Source organism: Engraulis encrasicolus, chromosome 10 (genome assembly GCF_034702125.1).
Source record: "Engraulis encrasicolus isolate BLACKSEA-1 chromosome 10, IST_EnEncr_1.0, whole genome shotgun sequence".
NCBI lineage: Eukaryota > Metazoa > Chordata > Actinopteri > Clupeiformes > Engraulidae > Engraulis > Engraulis encrasicolus.
Genome location: NC_085866.1, coordinates 16,721,588 through 16,744,814, shown reverse-complemented (window position 1 = coordinate 16,744,814; position 23,227 = coordinate 16,721,588). Strand labels below are relative to the sequence as shown.

The following is a 23,227-nucleotide window of genomic DNA, read 5'->3' as shown; positions in this document are numbered from 1 at the left end:
TTAATGAGTTAATGAATGAATGTGAGAACTTATCTTCAGTTTTACCATATGATAACACATATGGCATGTCAGACATTACATAGTCAAGACACTGACATATACACCATTTCATGTAAAAGAAAGTAAGGAATGCCACCGCAATGAATAGGCATAAAAAAGAATCATTTTGGTGTGCAAAAGAGGCTTAAGTGTTGGGTACAGATTTTTTGTACAGTATATATGCTTTTAGGGCAGTCATGGGTAAGCAGTTAGGGGGAGGGGTGTCAAACTCAAATTCACAGTGGGCCAAAATCAAAATCTGGGATGAAGACGCGGGCCAAATTCAATATTTATTTAAAAAATGCACTGAAATTGTGCGTACAGTACACAAGCTAAATACTTGAAGCTAGGCAAAAAACACATTCCCATCACATGTGCTTATACTATCGTATACTTCTATGTGCTAGTATGTGCTGTAACACTAATCTGAACCCAGTCATATTCTTGCCATGCACAAAATTTTACTTTCAAGTCATATTTATTTTCCATATATTAATTCTGTATGTGGGCAGGTTGTATTACACATTTGAAATGATCTCGCGGGCTGAATAAAACAACATTTGGCCCCCAGCCTGAGTTTGACAGCCCTGGATTAGGGTGTCAGACTTGTAGCTTAAAGGTTGCAGGTTTATGTGTGTGTTTATGTGTGTGTCGTCCACAGCTGGTCACCAAGAGACTTGGCTTCGATACTCGTGCCACCATCCTTGGACACGTGCAAAGAGGTGGAACCCCCTCCGCCTTCGACAGAATTTTGGTAAATACTCCTCTCTCTCTTTCTCTTTCTCTTTCTCTCTCTCTCTCTCTCTCTCTCTCTCTCTCTCTCTCTCTCTCTCTCTCTCTCTCTCTCTCTCTCTTTTGTACAGTAATACTGTATGTCATGCCTGTTGTGTCTCTGTGTGTGTGTGTCACCATCATACTGTATTCATCACATGTACAGTATTAGATTTTAGTTGTAATTGGTAATGTATCACAGGGAAGCTGGGTGGGTGAGGAGGCAGTCATGCCTCTTCTAGAGGCCGCCTCTGATGTGTGTGTGTGTGTGCGTGTGTGTGTGTGTGTGTGTGTGTGTGTGTGTGTGTGTGTGTGTGTGTGTGTGTGTGTGTGTGTGTGTGTGTGTGTGCATGTGTATGCGTGTGCGTGCGTGTGCGTATGTGTGTGTGTGTGTTCGTCTGTCTGTGTGTGTGTGCGTGTGTGTGTATGCCACCACAGGGCAGTAGGATGGGTGTGGAGGCGGTGATGGCTCTCCTGGAGGCCACTCCTGAGACCCCCGCCTGTGTGGTCAGCCTGTCGGGTAACCAGGCCGTACGCCTGCCCCTCATGGAGTGCGTACAAGTGGTAAGATCATTGCATACCCCATACCATTAACTTGAATATTAGGGGACACCATGGTTCTGTAGAACTCCATTCAACGGCTTTGAGACAATCGTAACTGATCTGCGAGGATTCTTCCACCCTAAATGTCCGCATTCGTTCCTTAGCGACGCTGACAACGAGCACTGATAGGACGGTGGTTACGTTGGCCTGTCAATCAAAAGAATTCTAAAAGAATTCTAACTGTCAATCAAGTCAACTAACAATGCTCATGAAATTGAAAGAACTCTCTGAAATAAAGGGTCAGCCCAAAAATAATATTGTTTGAAATGGACGGGAAACTACCGTTTGCCCGAAATAGAGTAGACTTAGCAAGAATTGGCAAGGAGATGCAATGGCTCAGGTCTCCCATAGAGACGAATGGGTATCTGTGATTTTCTTCCATTTTCCGGGTCTTGTCCCACCCCCGCCATTGCTTCACTAAAGAATAGAACCCACAGTGTCCCATCTATTTAGTGTCAATGCCCCATACCTCATACCTCATTTTTCATACTTCATACCGTGTACTCAGCTCCTGATATCCACCTTAATCGTGCACCTCATACTTTATTCCTAAACTTTCATACCCATTAGGGCTGTAACGATATTGTATCGAACCGAGAAATCGTGATACACAGAGCCACGATACTGTATCGTGATACAAGGAGGCAGTATCGTGATACACCCTTTCAAAGTTTTGTTACCCCTCAGTCCAAAAAACTACTACATGATAGGAAGTGATTGTGCTTCTAAGCTTCAAATCATCATCATTATTATATTTTTAAACTTTTTAAAATTATCAGTAGCCTCTTGTAACCTAGTCTACCTACAGTCTATCATAGTTATATTCATAATTTTATTTCATAACATTGGCAAATGTGAAATCGTGGGGTGAATCGTACCGTAGGTCAAAAATCGTGATACGAACCGAATCTTGAGTTGAGTGTATCGTTACAGCCCTAATACCCATATTAATATCTTATCTTATCTTATTGTATGTATCTATCTAGACTAAAGATGTCACCAAAGCCATGGCAGAGGGCAGATATGAGGACGCCATCAAACTCAGGGGCAAGTATGTGAACAACCCACAGTAGATGACACCTCACCTCACTGTCTCCTTATTTAGTTTCATTCTATTTAATCTATTCTACTCTATTCTATTCTATTCTGTTCTGTTCTATTGGTAATATGTATGAATGAGAATACTTAATATTGATTCTATGGTATTACACATTTTTATTTTACCTACTTCATACATATTCTACCTTCATCTTTTGCCATCTGTTGTGCCTTTGTACTGTTTGTCATTTTTGTTATCTTTAGTAAGCACATTCAAACTGCTTCTGTGTGAGCTATCCATATGAGTTTACCTCAGACTGCCTCTGCGTCTGAAGTGTACAGTAGCTGCAAGCAGTGGCGGTCCTACAATGACTGGCACCCCGGGCGACGTTCCATCCAGAGCCCTACCCCCAAATCAACAAATAAACAAACTGATACCATGTTAGTACTGCACTAGTGTGGTAATGGTACAGAAATAACGCGTTAATTTGGAAGGAAAGTGGAAAACAGCGATCCTAGCGGTTACGTTCCAAACACCAGGGCGATCCTATTGAAACTCCCGAGTTTTTAAAGCGATCCTATTGAAACTCACAAGTTTTTAAAAGAATCCCACAAAGATATGACGAGGAACTTGAACACCAAACACATTTTTCAGCTTACACAATAGGATGAACTACTACCTGTGAAAATCTTGAGTCATTTTTTGCCCTTTTAAGAAAAATAGAAATTGTGCCAATCTGGTCGGAAACGGACTACAGCTCCCAGCATGCTGTGCTTCACGCCTCATTGACAACACAGAGAAACAAATGAACGCAAATGAACGCACGTTCTTCACATTCTTGTAATCCTGTGAGTTCCACATTGTCTTCTTATTACACATGATATAAACACTCGATTAGTTTGGTTTGGTTTTAACTTCTCTAGTAGATATGATGGCTTCTGTGGTGACGAGTAACCACCTCTCTGGCTATGCTAATTTTGCTATGCTAATTACATGGAGTGAACACGTCACACATGCGAGTCAGTGTAGTTCTGTATAAGCTTTTTAAAGAATATTAAAATCAGTTCAGATCAGTTAAAAGCCGAACATTTTACCACCTGATTCGATAAAACATGTATATCATATGATTGCCTCTACTCCTACCTCATTGTCAGGGCCGAGATGTAATTTTTAAAAGAAAAAACCCATTCACTTGATGCAGGGGCTTGGAACGTTGCCAGCAGGGGGCGATGAGATTACTTTCCCTCCCAATAGCACCACAGCCCTTATAGAACAGCCTTGCCACTCGCTATTAAGCCCCATTGTACCAGTTGTTTGTATTAGTTTGTATTAGTTCTATGTTTTTTGCCTGCAGTTCCAATGAGTTCTCCACTAGTCGTGCATCGGAGACCAGAATGAATGGGACTCAATGGAGCTAGATGCTAAAAATCTTAATTTTCACCCAGGTCTCATCAACAAAGCTCATATTTGAATGTCGTTCTGGAGATTTCAATAAGGGTTTCACTCAACAGTATAATAAAAAAGCACATATGTCCGTTTGATTTGTTACAGGAAGCGTTTTTGTTGCTCACTACTCGCTAGCATTTTGCTAAGGATGTGATGTCATAGACACTTAAAAATCACTTCTTAAGCATATGCGTGGCTCAAAAGATCTAAAACTCAGCCGTGGGTGTTTTCTATATATAGTATTTCGAAAGCAACATCCGAATTACACGAGAAAAAATCATATACTGAGATAAAAGCACCATGAGGGGTTTTGCTCCATAGGACTCCATTCATTCTGGTCTCCGGGCCACCACGTGGATAAGGGTGGAACTGCCCCTTCAGCTCTAAATCTGCCATAGAACTAATGCAAACGTGCCTCGTTTCGGAAATCGGAAATACACCGTGAAACCAACCAGTGGCGTATCTGGTCTTATAGAATCTGTGATAGCACTAATTGGTGATGTTCACAATGCCGTCGGAGTTTCGCGATGACACCGCCCTCAAGCAGGTACCGTCCCGGGCGACTGCCCGGTTGGCCCGCCCCTAGGACTGCCCCTGGGTGTAAACATACTGTACCTTGCCTTGCCTCTGAGCTGCACTGATGTGGCCTGCCATGTGTTCTGCCTGTTCCCCAGGAGTTTTGAGAACAACTGGAACACCTATAAACTGCTGGCACACGTGAACCTCCCCGATCACAAGGTACGCCATCTTGGGAATGTACTGCAGGGTGGGGCCAAAGAGAGTAGAGTAGAGTAAAGACGATTCAAACTCCACCCACCCAGTGCAAAGGAGTGCGCTCAAGTTTGGTCTCCTCAGGGGGCGTTGTCCCCTCCTTCTTCTTCTCTTTCTGTGGCATTTGGTGACGGCTTGCATAAGATGTGCGCTACCGGCATCTACAGTGCCAAGGGGAACTCCATTTATTCTCAACCTAAAGCCTCCAAAGGTCTCCTAATTGCAGGTCTCCTAAAGGGGCATTCACATGTCATCACATGGACCCAGGAAATGAACGGGCTTGAATCATCTTACTCTACTAAGAAAATCTTTGGTGGATAGATAGCTTATAGTTCTCTTCACTGGTGATAGATAGTTTAGAGTGCTCCTCCTGAGTGGTAGGCAGTTTAGCGTGTTCTTCATTGGGGTGATAAATGGTGATTTTTTTTTCACACCCTCTCCCATCTTATTTGATACATGCAAAACATCTGATTTCATGTCACTATGGCCTGTAACTGTGCAATAGAGACTTTTTTTTGGTCTTTTTAGACGTTATTAGTGACAGGACAGTAGAGAGAGACAGGAACTGTTTTGAAGAGTGATGTTGGCTTGATTATGTCCTCTTTTGAAAGTCGCATTGGTTATAAAGCGTTTGCCAAATGCAATGTAATGTAATGTAATGTAATGGAGAGAGAGACGGGGGAAGGATGGGCAAAGGACCCGGGCCGCGGGTGTAGCAGCCCAGTGCCCTACCGCCATAGAAGGGCCGCAATAGAGACGACTTCTACTTGTAATGTCTCGCAGTTACTGCGGAAATAAAAGCTTCTACTTCTGATTGGCATGCAGAGCAACATCAACATTGGCATCATCAACGTGGGCGCCCCGTGCGCGGGCATGAACGCAGCTGTGAGGAGCACTGTGAGGATGGGTATCCTCCAGGGACACTCCATGTTCGTCATCCACGACGGCTACGAGGGGCTGGCCCATGGCAAAGTGAGTTACAACATACTTTTGTGTGTGTCCTTGTGTGTGTGTGTGTGTGTGTGTGTGTGTGTGTGTGTGTGTGTGTGTGTGTGTGTGTGTGTGTGTGTGTGTGTGTGTGTGTGTGTGTGTGTGCGTGTGTGTGTGTTTGTACGCGCGTGTGTGTGTGAATGGCTTGTTGGTACGTATATCACCAAAATATATGTATATAGTTTTAGATACACGTATATCAGCTTTTAAGGCGTGCATGTTTAAATAATGTATTTGAAGATACATTTGTCTTCTTTGATCTGACGACAAACAGGAAAAAAGAAATCAAATGTCAAACTTGCTATAACTTGTGCATGCATTGCATGTAATGTAATTGTAATGCATATAAACAACTTTGCATGTAGCTGTATTACGAGAGTCAACATATACGTAGATGATTCACAAACAACGTTATCAGATGTGTGATATATGAGAACGGTTGTTAGATGGATTATTAGTAATAGATGGACTATCTGATTCGAATTCTATTGTACTGACTGCTTTTTTGGGTCAGGTTCATCCAATCACGTGGAATGAAGTGCAGGGCTGGTCAGGCAAGGGAGGCTCTGAGCTGGGCACCAAGAGGTAGGAGATCACACGCCTCTCATCTCATGTCATCATGTTCACCATGCCAGCTGTCAATAATAATAATATTAATATTAATATTTATAATGGTGCAGGACCCTGCCTGGCAAAATGATTGAGGAAATCAGTCAACAAATTGCCAAGTTCAACCTCCATGCTCTGGTCATGATCGGCGGCTATGAGGTAAAGTGTCAACACTTCTCTTCAACATACAGGAGGGGTCTTCAAAAAACATGGTAAACGCTAGGGACATATACGCAAATTTGGCCAAGCGAAGCGAACTTAGCCATTGAGGGGGGGCGAAGGCGAACAGGAGCAAAATTATTCGACCAAGTGTAATATTATGCAAATGAGGGCCGATTTTGGACTGCGGCAGCCAATCAAATCAACAACAGAAATGTTTTATTCTATTTGATTCAGAGTTAACCTACAGGAGGTGGAAGACATGTTAATACATAACCCACTGATGCTATTTAGTTAAGGAAATGAGGACTCCAGACTCTTCTTTTATTTGATATACCACTACCTCAAGGTTAACTTAACCTGGATTACTACTGAGCCAGGTTCTTGAAATGCTCCCCAGGTGTCCTATTACTAACAAAATGTATCCAAACTTTTAATCAATATAGGTAGGTGTTTATTCATGTTTCATAATTTCATGTAATTTTCAATGCATAATAGAAAGGCCAGACATTGTTTTGTTTTATCACAGCCTGCTCTACATCTACTCTGGTCCAGGCACTGGTGACAACCCAAATCCCACACGATTCTCTCTGCATTTTTGTGCATTTACTTCCAATGGTTGCATCCCTGAAATTCGACAGCAAGCCGGAAAACACTGGAGTCTGAGAATGACACCTCTGTGTGTGTGTGTGTGTGTGTGTGTGTGTGTGTGTGTGTGTGTGTGTGTGTGTGTGTGTGTGTGTGTGTGTGTGTGTGTGTGTGTGTGTGTGTGTCTGTGTGTGTGTCTGTGTGTGTGTCTGTGTGTGTGTGTAGGCGTATGCTGGTGGTCAGGAGCTGGTGAGGGGCCGTGAGAAGTTTGAGGAGCTGTGTATCCCCATGGTGGTGATTCCTGCCACCGTCTCCAACAACGTGCCCGGCTCAGACTTCAGCATCGGCGCCGACACCGCTATCAACGCCATCGTCTCGGTCAGTTGCCGCCCGCCACGCACCACGTTCATTCACCAGACCTACGTGTATATAAGTAGTATAAAGTAGAATAAAGAGTAGTATAAGAGTAGTATAAAGTAGACGTACAAGTACTCTTAAAGGTGTACAGTAAGAATTACAACACTAGTGATATGATATCACATGGTTTCAACTTTGTAATATCATACTTCTAGTATTGTGATAACATTTATAAATGCAAAAACATTTGAAAAAAACGTACATAACACAACTCTGCATAAACCTGTGTGTGTGTGTGTGTGTGTGTGTGTGTGTGTGTGTGTGTGTGTGTGTGTGTGTGTGTGTGTGTGTGTGTGTGTGTGTGTGTGTGTGTGTGTGTGTGTGTGTGTGTGTGTGACACGATGCAATCAGGGCAACCAAGACGATCCGGACACTATGTTTATAGATGCCAATTCATAATTCCACAACATGGAAAGAAGTGGGCTTACACATTCCTCAGCCCTGAATGCAGTAGTAGTCTTCCTCCCATAACAATAGTTGTCAGGTCCTTCGTGTAATAGTATGCCTCATGTGCCTCCCATGCAATGGTACAGACAGAAAACACGACCGAAAACCGAAAACATTACCTCCTTGGCGGAGGTAATAATAACAATGCCTGTTTCAGACGTGTGACCGGATCAAGCAGTCTGCGGCGGGTACCAAGAGGCGTGTCTTCATCATTGAGACCATGGGTGGCTACTGCGGTTACCTGGCAACGATCGCCGGCCTGGCAGCGGGCGCCGACGCAGCCTACATTTACGAGGAGCCGTTCGGCATCGCCGAGCTGGAGGTGAACTAACACACACACACACACACACACACACACACACACACACACACTGGCAGCAGGCGCTGACACACCTTGGTGCTGTATCTATAAGGAGCTATTTTGGATTGCCGAGCTGGAGGTGAACACACACACACACAACCCAAACACACAACCTGTGATGCTGCACAAAGTTTATCTGGTGAGGTGGCTTTCTAAACAATTTCAAATCTTTCCAGGATTTGCAACCAATTAAGTCTAACCATTTCCAGTGGCTTGGTATTACTACTGTACTCTAAAGAAATGAACCATCATGTACATGCCCTTGATATGGTCGTAGCCACGTGTACCAATGTATTCCACACACTTGTACATGCCCTTGATATGGGCGTAGCCACGTGTACCAATTTATTCCACACACTTGTACATGCCCTTGATATGGGTGTAGCCACGTGTAATCACTCAAGATAATGGAAAAAAGGAGGCGCACACAAGGCTTGTGTGAAAAAGAGTATTGAAGGCGAAATTTAACAACAGAAGTCTGAGGTTAACTGGAGAAACAGACGTTTCGGAGCTAGTCCATTCTCAATGTCTCCAGTTCATTTTTTTCCATTATCTTGAGTGATTACTACTTTTTGGGAGTGCGCGCACCAAGCATTACACGGCTGTTAAGTGCAGGCGCAGACGCCGACCTTTGTTGGTCTTTTGTCGTAGCCACGTGTACCAATGTATTCCACACACTTGACTTGGTCTTACTTTTAGCATTGAAGAGACTCTCTTTTTTATTATTATTACAGGCCTCATTTTTCTCAGGCCTATTTGATGCTAAATGACTTCTCGAAACTAGACGTCGCTAATATGACATGATCTGTGATTTACAGGCAAACGTAAGGCATTTGACAGAGAAGATGAAGACCACAGTCAAGCGTGGTTTGATTCTCAGGTGGGTTTCACACTCAAAACTTTTCATTTAGCTGGTCAGACGAAAAGTTGGAGGCCTAACATAGTTGATACATTGCTATGCTATGTATGCTACAAGGTTATGGATTGCAACAGTAGGCTTCAGCTGCAATTAGTTACTTAGTTTTTATTGATTCCAAAAGGAAAGTAGGGTGCCAAGTAGATCACACATAATGCACATTTTTAATATTAAGAGGAACATTGGAAGACTTACGATGAGGTCAAGGATGCATTGGGAGGCTTATGATGAGGCCATTTGTTCAAAAAAGGCTGAGAACGACTGGTCTAGAACATTTTAGACATTTTCGCAGGGGATAGGGGATATCCATTCATTTTGTGCATTTCCAACGGCTTCATTGTGCATGTCATAGGCCATGACACACCAGTTTCTCTTTACAGACAAGCGAAGGAAAGGGTGGACAGAAAATGCAAATTGGCCAGACCAAATTCTGGAGGAGACCAGGGCCGTCGTTAGGCCTATTTTAGGGGGGCTTTAGCCCCCCCTACATTCGTATTAGCCCCCCCTTTAACGATTTTGCAAAAAATGTTTTTTTTTTTTTTACATTTTTCCAAAAACAAATGCAGCACTGAATACGAACCACCAAGAAGGCAAGTTAATCTGAATACAAGTTCCTGTTTGCTTATTTATTGTTTAATGCCACTTATATCCTACTGCACAGCAATACAAGCAGGGTGCACAGCAATATGTTATGCGAGGAAGGGGATTGTGCTTTGTGACTAACACCTCGAGAAAAATTTAATTACTTACACGGATGAAATCTTCAGACCCAAAGTACCAATTTCCACTCACAATAACCGTGTAATAAATCCATTTGACATTGTCTTGAAATTATAGTTGAGCTTTAATATTTGTCTTAACAGTTTGAAAACACATGAACTGATTAAAATAGCTACTAATGGAGTAAAAATGACCTATTATCTGCCGGGTATGCATAGTTTTCTAAGTAAGGAACCTGTTTGAATGAATCGCTTCCTGACCACTGCTTCTCCTGGAGACGCTCAGTTAGTAACTGCTTGAAGTTCCTAGTCCTTTTGTAAATTATGCTCTCTGCATTTTTATCTAATCATTTTAACTTCCGTAGGCCTACATAATATTCATCAGTTGAAACATTTTGAAATGTTTTGTTTATCTTACATATAAGGAATGTTCATTAAATGTGAATTAAAAAAAAAAATCACTGTAACTAGTGTTTAAAAATCGATATGGTGCTCTTAAAATAATTGTTCAAGAAGACGCTTTTGCACACCTCTGTAGGTGGGCAGGTGCGTAGGACATTATCCCAGTGGGGTTGTCATTCAAGTGTAAAGAAATCCTGCACACTGTCCATTCCACCAACAAACTTTAATACAACATGAAGAAGGTCGGATGACCGAAACAATGTATTAAAGTTTGTTGGTGGAATGGACAGTGTGCGGGATTTCTTTGCTCTTAAAATAATTAATTCATAGACAAAACCTGATCAGGAGCTGAAAAAAAAAATTCCATTCCATTTTTTCCTCCATTTTCTTCCTCTGGGGCTAAGCACCCCTGTCTCTCAAATCTAGTGACGGGCCTGGCAGTCACCATACCCAGGCTAACATTACCCCAATATTTTGTAATTGTGCGTGTGTGTGTGTGTTTCGTTTGTGACTGTGTGTATGTGTATGTAGGTGTACGCTGGTGCTCTGGAGCTGGTCCTGTTAATGTAATGTAATGTAATATTGTGTGTGTGTGTGTGTGTGCGTGTGTGTGTGTGTGTGTGTGTGTGTGTGTGTGTGTGTGTGTGTGTGTGTGTGTGTGTGTGTGTGTGTGTGTGTGTGCGTGCGCGCGCGCAGGAATGAGAACTCCAACGCTAACTACACCACCGACTTCATCTTCAACCTCTACTCAGAGGAGGGCAAGGGAGTCTTCGACTGCAGAAAGAATGTCCTCGGACACATGCAGCAGGTGGCCACACACACACACACACACACACACACACACACACACACACACACACACACACACACACACACACACACACACACACATTTCACTTCTTCATTTGTGCATTTCTCACATGCACATTTGATGCCGTTGAGCAAAGGTTGAGTTTTGTGTCTGAAAGTAAAAGTCCTGCCACCAACTCCCTTCTTGTTCCTGTGCACAGGAGATGGGCTCACTAGTTGGCTGATCTACATGCTTGATTACAGGTGACGAGGTGACGAGGGTGACAAGACATAGGGATGAGGTGGTGCTAAAGCACCTGCCCCTTTGCCCAGTTGCTTTTAAATTCCCTTTTTTAATAGTCACAATGTACTGTGGTCCATGTCGACATGATCATCTACAAATACTAGATGATCAAAAGGATGTGACAATAATACCTTGATACAATATATAGCCTCTGTAGCCTAGTAAGGCAGCCGCAAGTTTCACATGCATTGGCAATGCAAGGCATTGGCCTCATATTTACAAATACCAACTCGGTCCTAATAAAGTACAGTCAGATATGGGACATAGATTCATTTATTTACATGAGCTCCAAGACAAAGCATGGGTAACATGTCTAATGGGCATTAACCTGCATTTTCCTCTCACAAACTGCCAATGCAGTGAAGGTTAGAACAAGGAAGTAGTTGCCTGTTATCCAGAGTAGAGTGGTGCTTCAATCACTACGTTTACATTATGTTTTTAATTCCGAATGAATAATTCCGAATTAAATAGTTCTGTCGAGTTCACTTTGATCTTTCCTTTAATTCCGAATTAAGAGGTGTTTACATGACGTTTTCAAAGCGGAATTAAGCTTTATTCAGAATTAAATGGAGTTGATTCCGAATTGAATGTCTCATGTAAATATAGCAAATGGCTCTGGTCCAGAGGACCAATCACAGCAGCTGCCGTCCGCTGTCATCCACAAAGCTTTGCAAGTCACATTTTTTTTGGAGGTGCCCGCAAAAGTCTCTGCGATGGGGCACAAAATCCCTGCAACGCATCTGCGACACTTTGCAGATGATTTGACTTCCCAGAACAAATTGGGCTACAGTGTGTTTGGTGTTCTCCATCCCCTTGTCCCCTGTCTGAGTGTGTGTGTTGTTCTCCATCCTCAGGGAGGATGCCCAACACCTTTCGACAGGAACTTTGCCACCAAGATGGGCTGCAAAGCCGTGATGTGGCTGACGGAGAAGATGAAGGAGTGCTACAGACACGGTGACTTACTTTCATACACATATTTGTGTTTACACATACAAAACTATAACACATAGTGTCAGCTTTGGCTGGGCCCAAGACAATGGCCATGTTTACATAATGTTTCTTTATCCTGAATTAATAATTCTGAATTAAATAGTTATGCTGAGTTTACATTGCACTTTCAAATAGTTCTGAACCTGATTTCAATGCGGAAATGCGCTTTATTCTGAATTAAATTCAGTTAATTATTCATTAAATGTCTTAAATGAATTAAACGTCTCTGTAAATGAGGCCAATGTCATCTGAAAGGGCCACTCACCCAATACATACAATGTAATAAGGACTCATTCTGGGCCCCTTCTCCCCCTTGGCCCAGGACAACTGACCCTTTCCCCCCCCCCCCTGTTGGCTCCCCTATAGATAATAGTGGTGTGGATCGGCACTGCCCTCACGATCCGATTCGATCAAGACTCGGGAGGTAGCGATTCGATTCGATTCTATGCGATCCGATCCGATCCGATCCGATTCAATTCCACAATGCATTGCAATGCATTACATTTCTACTGAAAGCAAAGCAAATGTTTAATCAGTCAAGATGAAGCAATACAAGTAGTCAGATACTAAGCAACAATTTATTGGCTGTTCTGTATCAGTCTGCATCAGTCTTGCAATGTTTTGAAGTGCTTTTATTTAATTTAACATTCATTTGCTTCCGAAATATCCATGGAAGTAATTGAAACGTAAAAAATTGCCGGATCGATTCTGGAACTTCCATGTCCCGCATTGGATTGCATCGCTGAATCGATCATTGTTGACACCACTAATAGATAATACAACAAATTCACTATAGTACACATAATGTGTTGATAAGTAAGTCCACCGCAGCTTGAGAGGGATGCCATATTACACTATGCAATACTTATTTCGGACCTCAAGGTGTTATCTTGTTATCTACCTCAATGAAATGATGTAAAGTTGTTTATTATTTCATCTCTCACCCTCTCAGGTCGCATCTTTGCCAACAGCCCGAGCTCTGCGTGCGTGCTGGGCATGAAGAAGAGGAGTCTCATCATGCAGCCCCTGGCTGACCTCCATCCGGAAGTCGACGAGATGTACGTCAGCCTTCCTCACACTGCTATTACTACTATTAACAATAATAACAATAATAATAATAATGGGAATAATAATAATAATAAAAATAATAATAATAATAATAATAATAATATCTCTTCTTGTCCTCGTCCTCCAGTCACCGCATCCCTAAGACCCAGTGGTGGATGAGGTTGAGGCCCATCCTGAAGATCCTTGCCCACTATGACGTGGAGCTGGAGAACGAGCAGGCAGCCATGGAGCATGTGTCGCAGGGCAAGCGAGGGGTAGTAGTTCCCAAGTAACACAGACAGCAGCCATGCGCCACACGGCACAGGGCACGGAGCAAGCAGTCCAGGGCCAGCAGTCCAGGGCCAGCACACCTTTAAGCACAGTCATTAATACATTTTTAAAGTCCAGTGTGGAGTTTAATTTAGTAGTTTATTTCCAAAATGTATGCATGCCCATTCACAAATTTTATCTTTTTTCATGAATATTTGCCTCACTAGAAAGTATGTTTTGCAGCCAAACATGTCCATGATGTCTGACTATGACGTCTATGATGCGTATGATGTGACTGCTGATTCAAAATGCCGTATTTCCGTGGAGAAGAGCCGCCTATTCATACATGAAAAGATGGTGGTTGCAAATATTCATGAAAAAAAGGTTGTGAATGGGCAGCACAACTTGTGGAAATGGACTACTGAGAACACTACACACTCTACCTCTATGCCTTTTTTTGGATCACAGACTTTGGTGTAACAACATCATTAAATTCAATAATCTGCAATATCTACACTTGGTTTGAAATGGTCATTCTTATCTGTTTCATGCATCTGAGTCTGTGTCTTATTGTGTCTGATTCATTCTGCCAAATGCCGTTATGCTCTACTATAGCCAAAGCCTGGGCATAGGAAGTGTTTTTTCGACTCAGTCAGGCTCACTGGCAAGTTCATATCTACTGAACATTTAAGGCCCTAGGTATGTAAATTTTACGCGCAACCAATTGCGTGCATTAGGTACGATATCTTCAAAGTCGCTGGGGGCGATTGTAACCAGGCGAATACACCGGCCGCGACGAGATTCAAGCGACAGAGAATCACTTCTGTGCAGCAAGAGCGATACGAGCGATTGAAACGACTAGAGTATGTCCGTTAAGAGCAGAACGGAAGCATTTCAACATTCCCATTGGCTGTAGTCACTGACCGCATCATAGCTCATTTGCATAACATTCCCAGGAGTTCAACTACAAACTGTCGCTCTCATTAAGTTAAGTATGATTTTAGTATATTAAGTACACTTGTACAAAGTTTGATTTTAGTACAAAAAATCTACTTAAAAGTGTTTAAGCTGTACTTAATCATATTTCAAGTGTATTTAAGTATACTATAAGTTGTCCCAAAATAGCATTCTTTAAATACACACTTTTGAAGTATATTTTAAATACAAAAATACATACTTATTAAGTATATATATTAAGTACACTTTTTTTTAACTTGGGCATAGTTGCAGTAATTTAAAGGCGCACTGTGTAGGATGGTGGCCAGAGTAGGTATTACAACTATACTGCTTTTTGAAACCGTGCTGCCTATTGCCAAATTCGATCTATCCATAAATATTTACAAAGTAATAAACTAATATTTACTAGTATGACCAAAGCACAGTGAGTTTTGCAGTTAAAAATGTATATTTCTGGACATTCAAAATGGAGGATTCTAGTGGTGTTAACAATTATCGATTCTGCAATGCGGGGCAGGACAATTCAATAATCGATTCAGCAAATTCCATAATCGATGCGGACTAATTTTTCAAGATTCAGTTACTTTCCTTAGCATTTCTGGAGCAAATGAACTTTAAATTAAATTAAAGCACTTCAAAGCATTGAAAACGGCAGGACTGATACACACAACAGTTAATAAAAAATGTTAACTAGAAATGCACTCAGAGAATGCAGACCTCCGCCAGGGAATCTGAATTTGTCTGAAATCTAATATTTGTGTGGTGTGTGATCCATGCAGGCCTATATAGGCTATAGGCCTACATACCAATGTGTTCACAGAAGTGAACCTTCAATGTTAACCAAATTATGTGTCTCTTTTATTAGCTAGGATGTATGTCACTTGGTTAGCTTTAGTATAGTTCACCTGTCATTGTGGGATTGGCAAATGTTTGGTCATGCCACATAGGCCCTACTATAATATGGAATATGTAGGCCTATACTGGAAATTATTAGATCCCATCGCTATGGACTTGGTGACATTGTTCATTCATTGTGTGTTGGCATGCCTTTAATCACATAATTGTTTTGCCACACTATTAATACATGGCACAGCTATTAGCCTACTGTAATATCCACCCATAATAATATAGTTCATGATATGACTACGGTGGTCAACATTGCCCTTAAAGAAATTTTAGGATCACTGTCACGCTCGCAACACAATTAACCTTAAATAGTGAACTATAGGAACATTGCCCTTTGAGAAATTTTAGGATCACTGTCACGCTCGCAACACAATTAACCTTAAATAGTGAACTACAGGCTACCTTTCCCTCCTTGGCGCTGTTCACGTTATTAATTCTTCCACCCTTCGTACAAACTTCAACTGGACAGACGAGAGAAAGCTGATTTGGTTGAGAACAATTAACTCCGCGAAAGCTGCGACGTATGCGTGACATTATATGTCATTATTATATTATTATATTACATTATGTTTTGGTGGCTACGCCTATGGCTTCAGCCATGTGGGCACAGCAAATCCGCGCTGTGTGCATTCTGATTGGCTTCGTGGTGACTGTCGAAACACAACTTTGATTATTTTAAATGTAGTGAACTGGATACCTTTTGCTCCTTGGCGCTGCCTTCATCACTGTTAACCACTGTTCGCCGTTATTCATATCTCCAGTCTCCACCCTTCGTGAACTTCAACTGAACAGGGAAACAGTTAACTCCGCCAAACGCTCGGAGAACAATTAACTCCGCAACGATATGTGCGCCACATTGTACATTATTTGGTGTGCTATTGATTACGCAGCCATGTAGGCACAGCAAATCCGCGCGCTATGCTGTGGTCACTGGTCACTATCCATCAAGTCGCAGGCACGTCCTGCCATTGCTCAATTCACCTCGTCCACCTTGTGGCAGCCCGCGAAATAGCAGCGAACGAACAGAGCGACAGATGGACAGACATGCTAACACAGAAATCGGGCTATCACATAACCTCCTGGCAGAGGTAATCAGTATCTGACTGCTTAATATTGCCTCATGATAGATGAAAAATTTGCCTCACTTTCAGTAGAAATGTAATGCATTGCAATGCATCGTAGAATCGGACTGACTCGATTCGAATTGAATCATTCGTTACCTCCTGAATAATCGAATCGAATCTTAAGGGCAGTGCCAAAGCACACCACTACAAGATTCCCCTTTTCATGTATGGTGGTAAGTATTTGTGAAAAAGGTAACATTTGTGAGTGGGCAGCATGAATTCTGGAAATAAATCTCTATATTATTCAGTGCACCTTCAAATGGCATAGGAGGTCACAAATCCAAAACCAGTCCACTGGTTGAAAACCCTGGAGTATAGCATTCAGGAATAACCAACTTAAAGACTGAAGGCTGGGGTTGCTGTGGTGCACTGCCCATGGGGGTGCAGGTTCGAATCTGGCCAGGGCTGAAGGCATCATCCCATTTTCAATGAGCTGTGAGAGGATGACTAGCTTCATCTGTTGGTTCAATGGCTCTGATGGAAGCCTTGTATAGGCCTATAGTCAGGCTTGTTAAGTCAATATTCCATAAGAATCTTTCACTTGGTGATACAAGCACCAAATCAGGTACACAGGTGCTCCAGGGCCTACTCTACCAGAAAAGGTCGCTATCCAGCTGAAAAAACAAGATGGCGGCCATTTTTCAAGATGGCCGCCTCATTAAAGGTGAAAAAAGCTGTTTTCGTCTTAGAATGCCAAGTAATCAAGATATCTGAGTGATGGAAATATTAAAATGTATGCATTCTGACAAGGACAACTTCATAGTATCATTATTTCATCACAAAATGGCCACCACTTTTCAAAATGGCAGCCCTTACATGACTGAAAATGCACATTTATGTCATACAGCTGTCCGATAGCAGGTATTCAATAATGCATACTAACCTTGCCATCACTGTTGGAATACAATGTCGTAAACTTGTTTACATTCTGTATTAGAGTGATGTTATAGCACAACCTGGCACACTGGTGACATCACTGCTGTGAGACTCAGCATGGGGTTCAGTGTCGGCTTGTGGTACAATAGCTGTAGTTGTAGTTTACTAACTCTTTAGTATACTCACTTTAGTTGTTAGTATTTATAGTCTCCCATATACTATCCAATAAGACCCTGTATATACAGTCCCAGGAAAAAGTTTGTACACCCTTTGAAATTTCTTACATTTCTGTCAAAATTGGTCATAAAGCATGGTCTGATCTTCCCGGAAATCACAAGAAGGAACAACCAGAGTCTGCTTTAACTAATTCAACCCAAACATTTACAAGTTTACATATTTTCATTGGCCATAAGATGTAAACATTCACAGGACAGAAAGGCATAAGTAAGTACACCCTTGCATTCAATAGGTTTTAACCCTAAGTTTGTCGCAATAACCTCAACCAGATGTTTCCTGTAGTTGCAGATCAGATTAACAAAACAATCTGGATGTATCTTGACTCCCTCTTCTTTAGAAAACTGCCCTTCTTCAGCAAGGTTTCTGGGATCTCTGGAGTGAATAGCTTTCTTGACTTCATGCCATATCATCTCAAATGTTTTTTTTGTCAGAGCTTTGACTGGGCTATTCCAGAATGTGTATTTCATTGTTATGAAGCAATTCAAAAGTCAATTGCCTCTAAAGTATGGGTTGTTGTCCCATTTCAGCACCCATCCTCTTGTGTGCCTCAACTGTGTGACAGACTACCTCACATTTTTTCTGTAAAATATCTCAATAAACTTCTGAGTTCATTGTTCCACTGATAATAGCAAACTAACAAGGGCCTGAGGCACCAAGGCAGCCGCATATAATGATGCTCCCGCCACCATACTCAAAGGTGGAGATGATGTTTTGGTGAAGGTGTGGTTCTCCAGTTCTGCGCCAAACATGATACTATGTGTTCCCCTGAAAAATTCAACTTTGGTTTCAACGTTGGTCTACAGAATATTGAGCAGTAATTTTATGAAGCATATAAATGCTTTTTTGCAAACCTCAAAGGTGCAGCAATATTTTTTTGGACAGAAACTCCATTAATTTTAGATTGGCAGAATGAACCCCATTTTTAGTTATTCTTGGTTACATCTCCTCTTCTGAGTATGGTGGCGGAAGCATCATTATATGCGGCTACCTTGCTGCCTCAGGCCTTTGAAAGTTTGCTATTATCAGTGGAGCAATGGACTCAAGTTTATTGTGATATTTTACAGAAAAAAACTTGAGGAAGTCTGTCACACAGTTGAAGCACATAAGAGGATGGGTGCTGAAATGTGACAACAACCCATACTTTAGAAGCAAATCGACATTAGAATGACTTCATAACAATGAAATACACATTCTGGAATAGTCCAGTCAAAGCCCTGACAAAAACAATTGAGATTATATGGCATGAAGTCAATAAAGCTATGCACTCCAGATATCCCAGAAACCTTGCTGACGAGAGGCAGTTCTCTAAAGAAGAGGGAGACAAGATACTTCCAGATTGTTTTGTTAAACTGATCTGCAACTACAGGACAAGTCTGGTTGAGGATATTAAAACTAACTGAGGGTTAAAACCTATTTAATGCAAGGGTGTACTTACTTATGCCTTGCTGTCCTGTGAATGTTGTAGCCTTATGGCCAATAGAAATATGATAACATGTAAATGTTTGTGTGGAATTAGTTAAAGCAGACTCTGATTGTTCCTTCTTGAGATTTCCGGGACGATCAGACCATCTTTTATGATACATTTTGACTGAAAAGTAAAAAATTTCAAAGGGTGTACAAACTTTTTCCTGGGACTGTAGCTTAATTAGAAATGTAGTTAGTGTAGTTAGAAATTTAGTTAGATAGCCGCACCTGAATTGACGGGATGTGCCAGCGCGGGAGAGCCGAGCCAAGGGTAACGGGGCTTCAGTTACCCGGATAGTGTACAGATTGCACAGGACTTAAATGACACTGGATGAACGATCGGGCTGGGTGTAGGGCAGAAGTTGCCTGATTTTCATAGACTTCAGATCACGTACCGCGATTCTGGTCTGACCAGGACTATAACGATTAGCGTTTCCATACAGAACGAACTTTGTTTCCATGGCCTGGTTAACCCGCCTCCCTCGGCTTGCTACTGGTTGAGGGCTGTGCCGAAGCTTAAACCAAACATTTCTTAGCCCAATAGAACGTCTCTGCTTAAACCACGTCACTGCCTTGAACACATCTCTACCCAGGACAGCTGGAAATGCACAGTTGATTGGTTCCAGACAAAGTGGGTGGAGATCCCGCTGTAGCGGGAGAGAGCAAGTTCCTGGCCCTACTGTGTGTAGCTGAGCCGAAGGCGTAGCGTCACCAGTAGGGCGGAGCCCGGCTAGGGCAGAAGATGACTTAACCTTGTTGTGTCCCATATCTCAATGTGCTTTGATAATTTGAACGGTTGGGTGGTAAAAGGATAGACCCTCGGCCTTTAACCGTATTACACAAGATGTCTGCTAAAAATCCATTGAGCTGCAGTATGTGTCGGGAACAACACCTCAATCACCCTGACCCTGAGCACGGGGGCCCCGCAAGGTTGTGTGCTCAGCCCCCTTCTGTTCACGCTGCTGACACATGACTGCACAACGACCCACAGCACTAACCATCTGATGAAGTTTGCGTACGATACAACACTAGTGGGCCTCATCACTAAGGGTGACGAGACTCACTACAGAGAAGAAGTAGACTTGCTGGCCAGATGGTGCAAGGACAACAACCTCCTGCTGAATGTCAACAAGACCAAGGAGATTGTTGTCAACTTTCAGAGGGGCCAAAAACAACTGCTACCACTGACCATCGACAATGATGTTGTGGAGAGAGTGAGCAGCACAAAATTCCTCGGAGTGCACATCAGCGACGACCTCTCTTGGACCACAAACACATCATCACTGGTGAAGAAGGCCCAACAGCGCCTCTACTTTTTGTGCAAACTGAAGAAGGCAAGTGCTACACCCTCCATCATGACAGCATTCTACAGAGGAACCATAAAGAGCATCCTGACCAGCTGTGTGACACAGTGTGGGGAGGAGGTTGCACAGAGCAAAACAGGAAGACACTCCAGCGCATTGTGAACACAGCGTAGAAGATCATTGGAGCGCCACTCCCTCCCTGCAGGACATTTACACCACCTGCCCCACCCGAAAAGCACTGATGATCACCAAGGACATTAGTCACCCTGCACACAAACTGTTCAGTCTCCTGCCCTCTGGAAAGAGGTACAGGTGCCTCAGCTCCCATACCACCAGGCTGGCAAAGACCTTCATACACCAAGCAATAAGGATGCTGAACTCTTAACCCGTCCTCCTATCACTGATAGCCCCCCCTCAACACTGAATTGTGATTGCACATTCTACTTGCACTAACTCAAAACACACACACACACACACACACACACACACACACACACACACACACACACACACACACACACACACACACACACACACACACACACACACAACACTGAACTAACTCAAAAGCACACACAAACATGCACACACATGTTGCTGCTGCTTCATGCCTGTTACTTAATGACTGTACTGGAAAACTAGCTACCAACTGTAGTTGTAAATATTGCACATTACAATTGCTTACTTTATATGTATTATTATTTCACAATGCTACTATCACCATATCAGAATCGTCACAATAGGACATAACTGAAAATGCACAACAATACCTCTTCTTAATACATGTTCTATGTCTGTCTGCTCTTGCCCAGTCTTGCACTTTATATATCTGTAAGGGTATTGTATAGGTACTCTAGGTGTAATGCATGTGTACTGTCTATGTCTAATTGCCTAAGTCCACACCTAAAGTCTATGCCTATGTCTGCATGGGAAAGTAAGAAACGTAATTTCAAGTCTTTGTATGGCCAGTGCATGTAAAGAAATTCTCCAGGATGCAGGATTAGAGATGATGTGGATCGAATTTGGCCATGGTCATTCCATCAGGTGGCTGCCAATTCATGACATGGTGTTGAATCTTGGGCCAGAGAAATCCAAAAGCATGATGTCCTTCCATTCTTTCACTGGCTGTGATGTTGTATCAGCTTTCCATAGCAAAGGCAAGAAAACAGCATGGCAAACATGAGACGTCTGCCCTGAAGTGACTCATGTCTTCAAAAAGCTCAGTTCATACCCAGAAGTAATTGAAGATACTGACCTGAACCTTCTTGAGAGGTTTGTCATCAATATGTATGACAAGAACAGCACAACAGACAAGGTTGATGAGGTTAAGACTGGACTTGTTTGCTCGAAAACAAAGATCCTATGATGCCATTCCACCAACAAGTGCATCCCTTGTCCATCATGTTAAACGGTCCGCTGCCAAACTGCCTGTATATGGGGCCGAGCTACTGTGTGAAAAATGCAAATTGAAAGCCCTGCCAACTGGGGGTGGCAAAAAGATGGTGAGGCCTGGAAAGTTCTCTGGTCAAAGCCTCCTACAATTGCGGAGAGTTGCCAGCAACTGACAAAACGTGGATGCAAGACTGACTGCCGAGGAAGATGCAAATGCTATTGCTTTAGCCTCAACTGTACACAATTATGTTCCTGCAAATGTGAGGACTAAAAATAACTAATCCAACATATGCATCAGAGAGTTTTCCTACCCAAACAACAAACATGTAATCATTATAGGCCTACTTCTGTTTTTGTAATATTTAGAATCATTCAGTGAGTGTTAGTTTATTTACATGTAATTATGAAAATACTATCATTGTCAATATTTTTTTTGAGTGTATCATTGAATTTTCCATGCTCAACATAATATATTTCCATACATAGATATTCAAAATATGATCAGTCAATCAAAATATACATAAAAGCCATTTAAAAGCAGTTCGATTGGCGGCCATCTTGGAAAATGGCCGCCATTTTGTTTTTTCACCTGGATAGCGACCTTTTCTAAAAGGGTAGGGTCTGAAGCACCTCTGAACCAAATTTGATGCTTGTATCACCAAGTGAAAGATTGTTTGAGGTAATTGCTGCACTATACTGCATTGCAGATCAGAAATATCCAGTTTGAGGGTGAAACTCGAGTCAACTATATTTGTGTTTCTACACACGCACTGGACATACAAAGGGATGTGAAATTTCTTGTCTGACCATCTCATGCGTAGCATGGCATCAATGGGATCTGCAGCGCCCCCGCCTTGTGAAAAGATGGAATTACAAGCAGAGTGTAAAGGTATCAGAACACCTCTTGAGAAAATCACACGATAATACTGAAAATGAATTATAAACCTATCTGTCAAAACTTTCCCCCACTCTGAAGCCCAAACTATTTTATAAATCACTGGAGGAGCAAAACACTCTAATCAATAAATGAACTGAATAGTTGAACTGAAGAAGCTGTAATAGACAGCTGCTGCCCTAACCCAGCAGCGTTACGCCTTGACAAGACAACTGCATTAACAATGCAATATTTTGAAGCACAGTCATTGGTATGATTGTACACACACACACACACACACACACACACATAGGTGGCCTATATCTGAACCAGCCACATAGGGCTCTCCTTTGTCAAATGAAATCAAGCTCTGCATATATAACAGTGGCGGCTGGTAGTCTGTCAAACAGGGGAGG

General features: G+C 42.3%; 1 protein-coding gene and 1 long non-coding RNA gene across 2 annotated transcripts in view; one reads left to right on the top strand and one right to left on the bottom strand.

Annotated features, from left to right (window-relative positions):
* LOC134456717 (ATP-dependent 6-phosphofructokinase, muscle type-like) overlaps positions 1-14,193 on the top strand; it is a 23,536-nt gene extending 9,343 nt beyond the window's left edge. Inside the window, exons 9-22 of the mRNA XM_063208202.1 lie at positions 701-793; positions 1,249-1,374; positions 2,400-2,464; positions 4,573-4,636; positions 5,495-5,641; positions 6,174-6,244; positions 6,340-6,427; positions 7,241-7,393; positions 8,037-8,201; positions 9,059-9,120; positions 10,974-11,085; positions 12,225-12,324; positions 13,313-13,418; positions 13,556-14,193. Of these exons, the coding sequence (XP_063064272.1) occupies positions 701-793; positions 1,249-1,374; positions 2,400-2,464; positions 4,573-4,636; positions 5,495-5,641; positions 6,174-6,244; positions 6,340-6,427; positions 7,241-7,393; positions 8,037-8,201; positions 9,059-9,120; positions 10,974-11,085; positions 12,225-12,324; positions 13,313-13,418; positions 13,556-13,700 (1,497 nt within the window). The 3' untranslated portion in view covers positions 13,701-14,193. The remainder of the gene's footprint in view (positions 1-700; positions 794-1,248; positions 1,375-2,399; positions 2,465-4,572; positions 4,637-5,494; positions 5,642-6,173; positions 6,245-6,339; positions 6,428-7,240; positions 7,394-8,036; positions 8,202-9,058; positions 9,121-10,973; positions 11,086-12,224; positions 12,325-13,312; positions 13,419-13,555) is intronic.
* The window catches only part of LOC134456720 (uncharacterized), a 38,291-nt gene continuing 22,364 nt past the window's right edge, over positions 7,301-23,227 (bottom strand). Inside the window, exon 3 of the long non-coding RNA XR_010036365.1 lies at positions 7,301-7,434. This is a non-coding gene — a long non-coding RNA (uncharacterized LOC134456720). The remainder of the gene's footprint in view (positions 7,435-23,227) is intronic.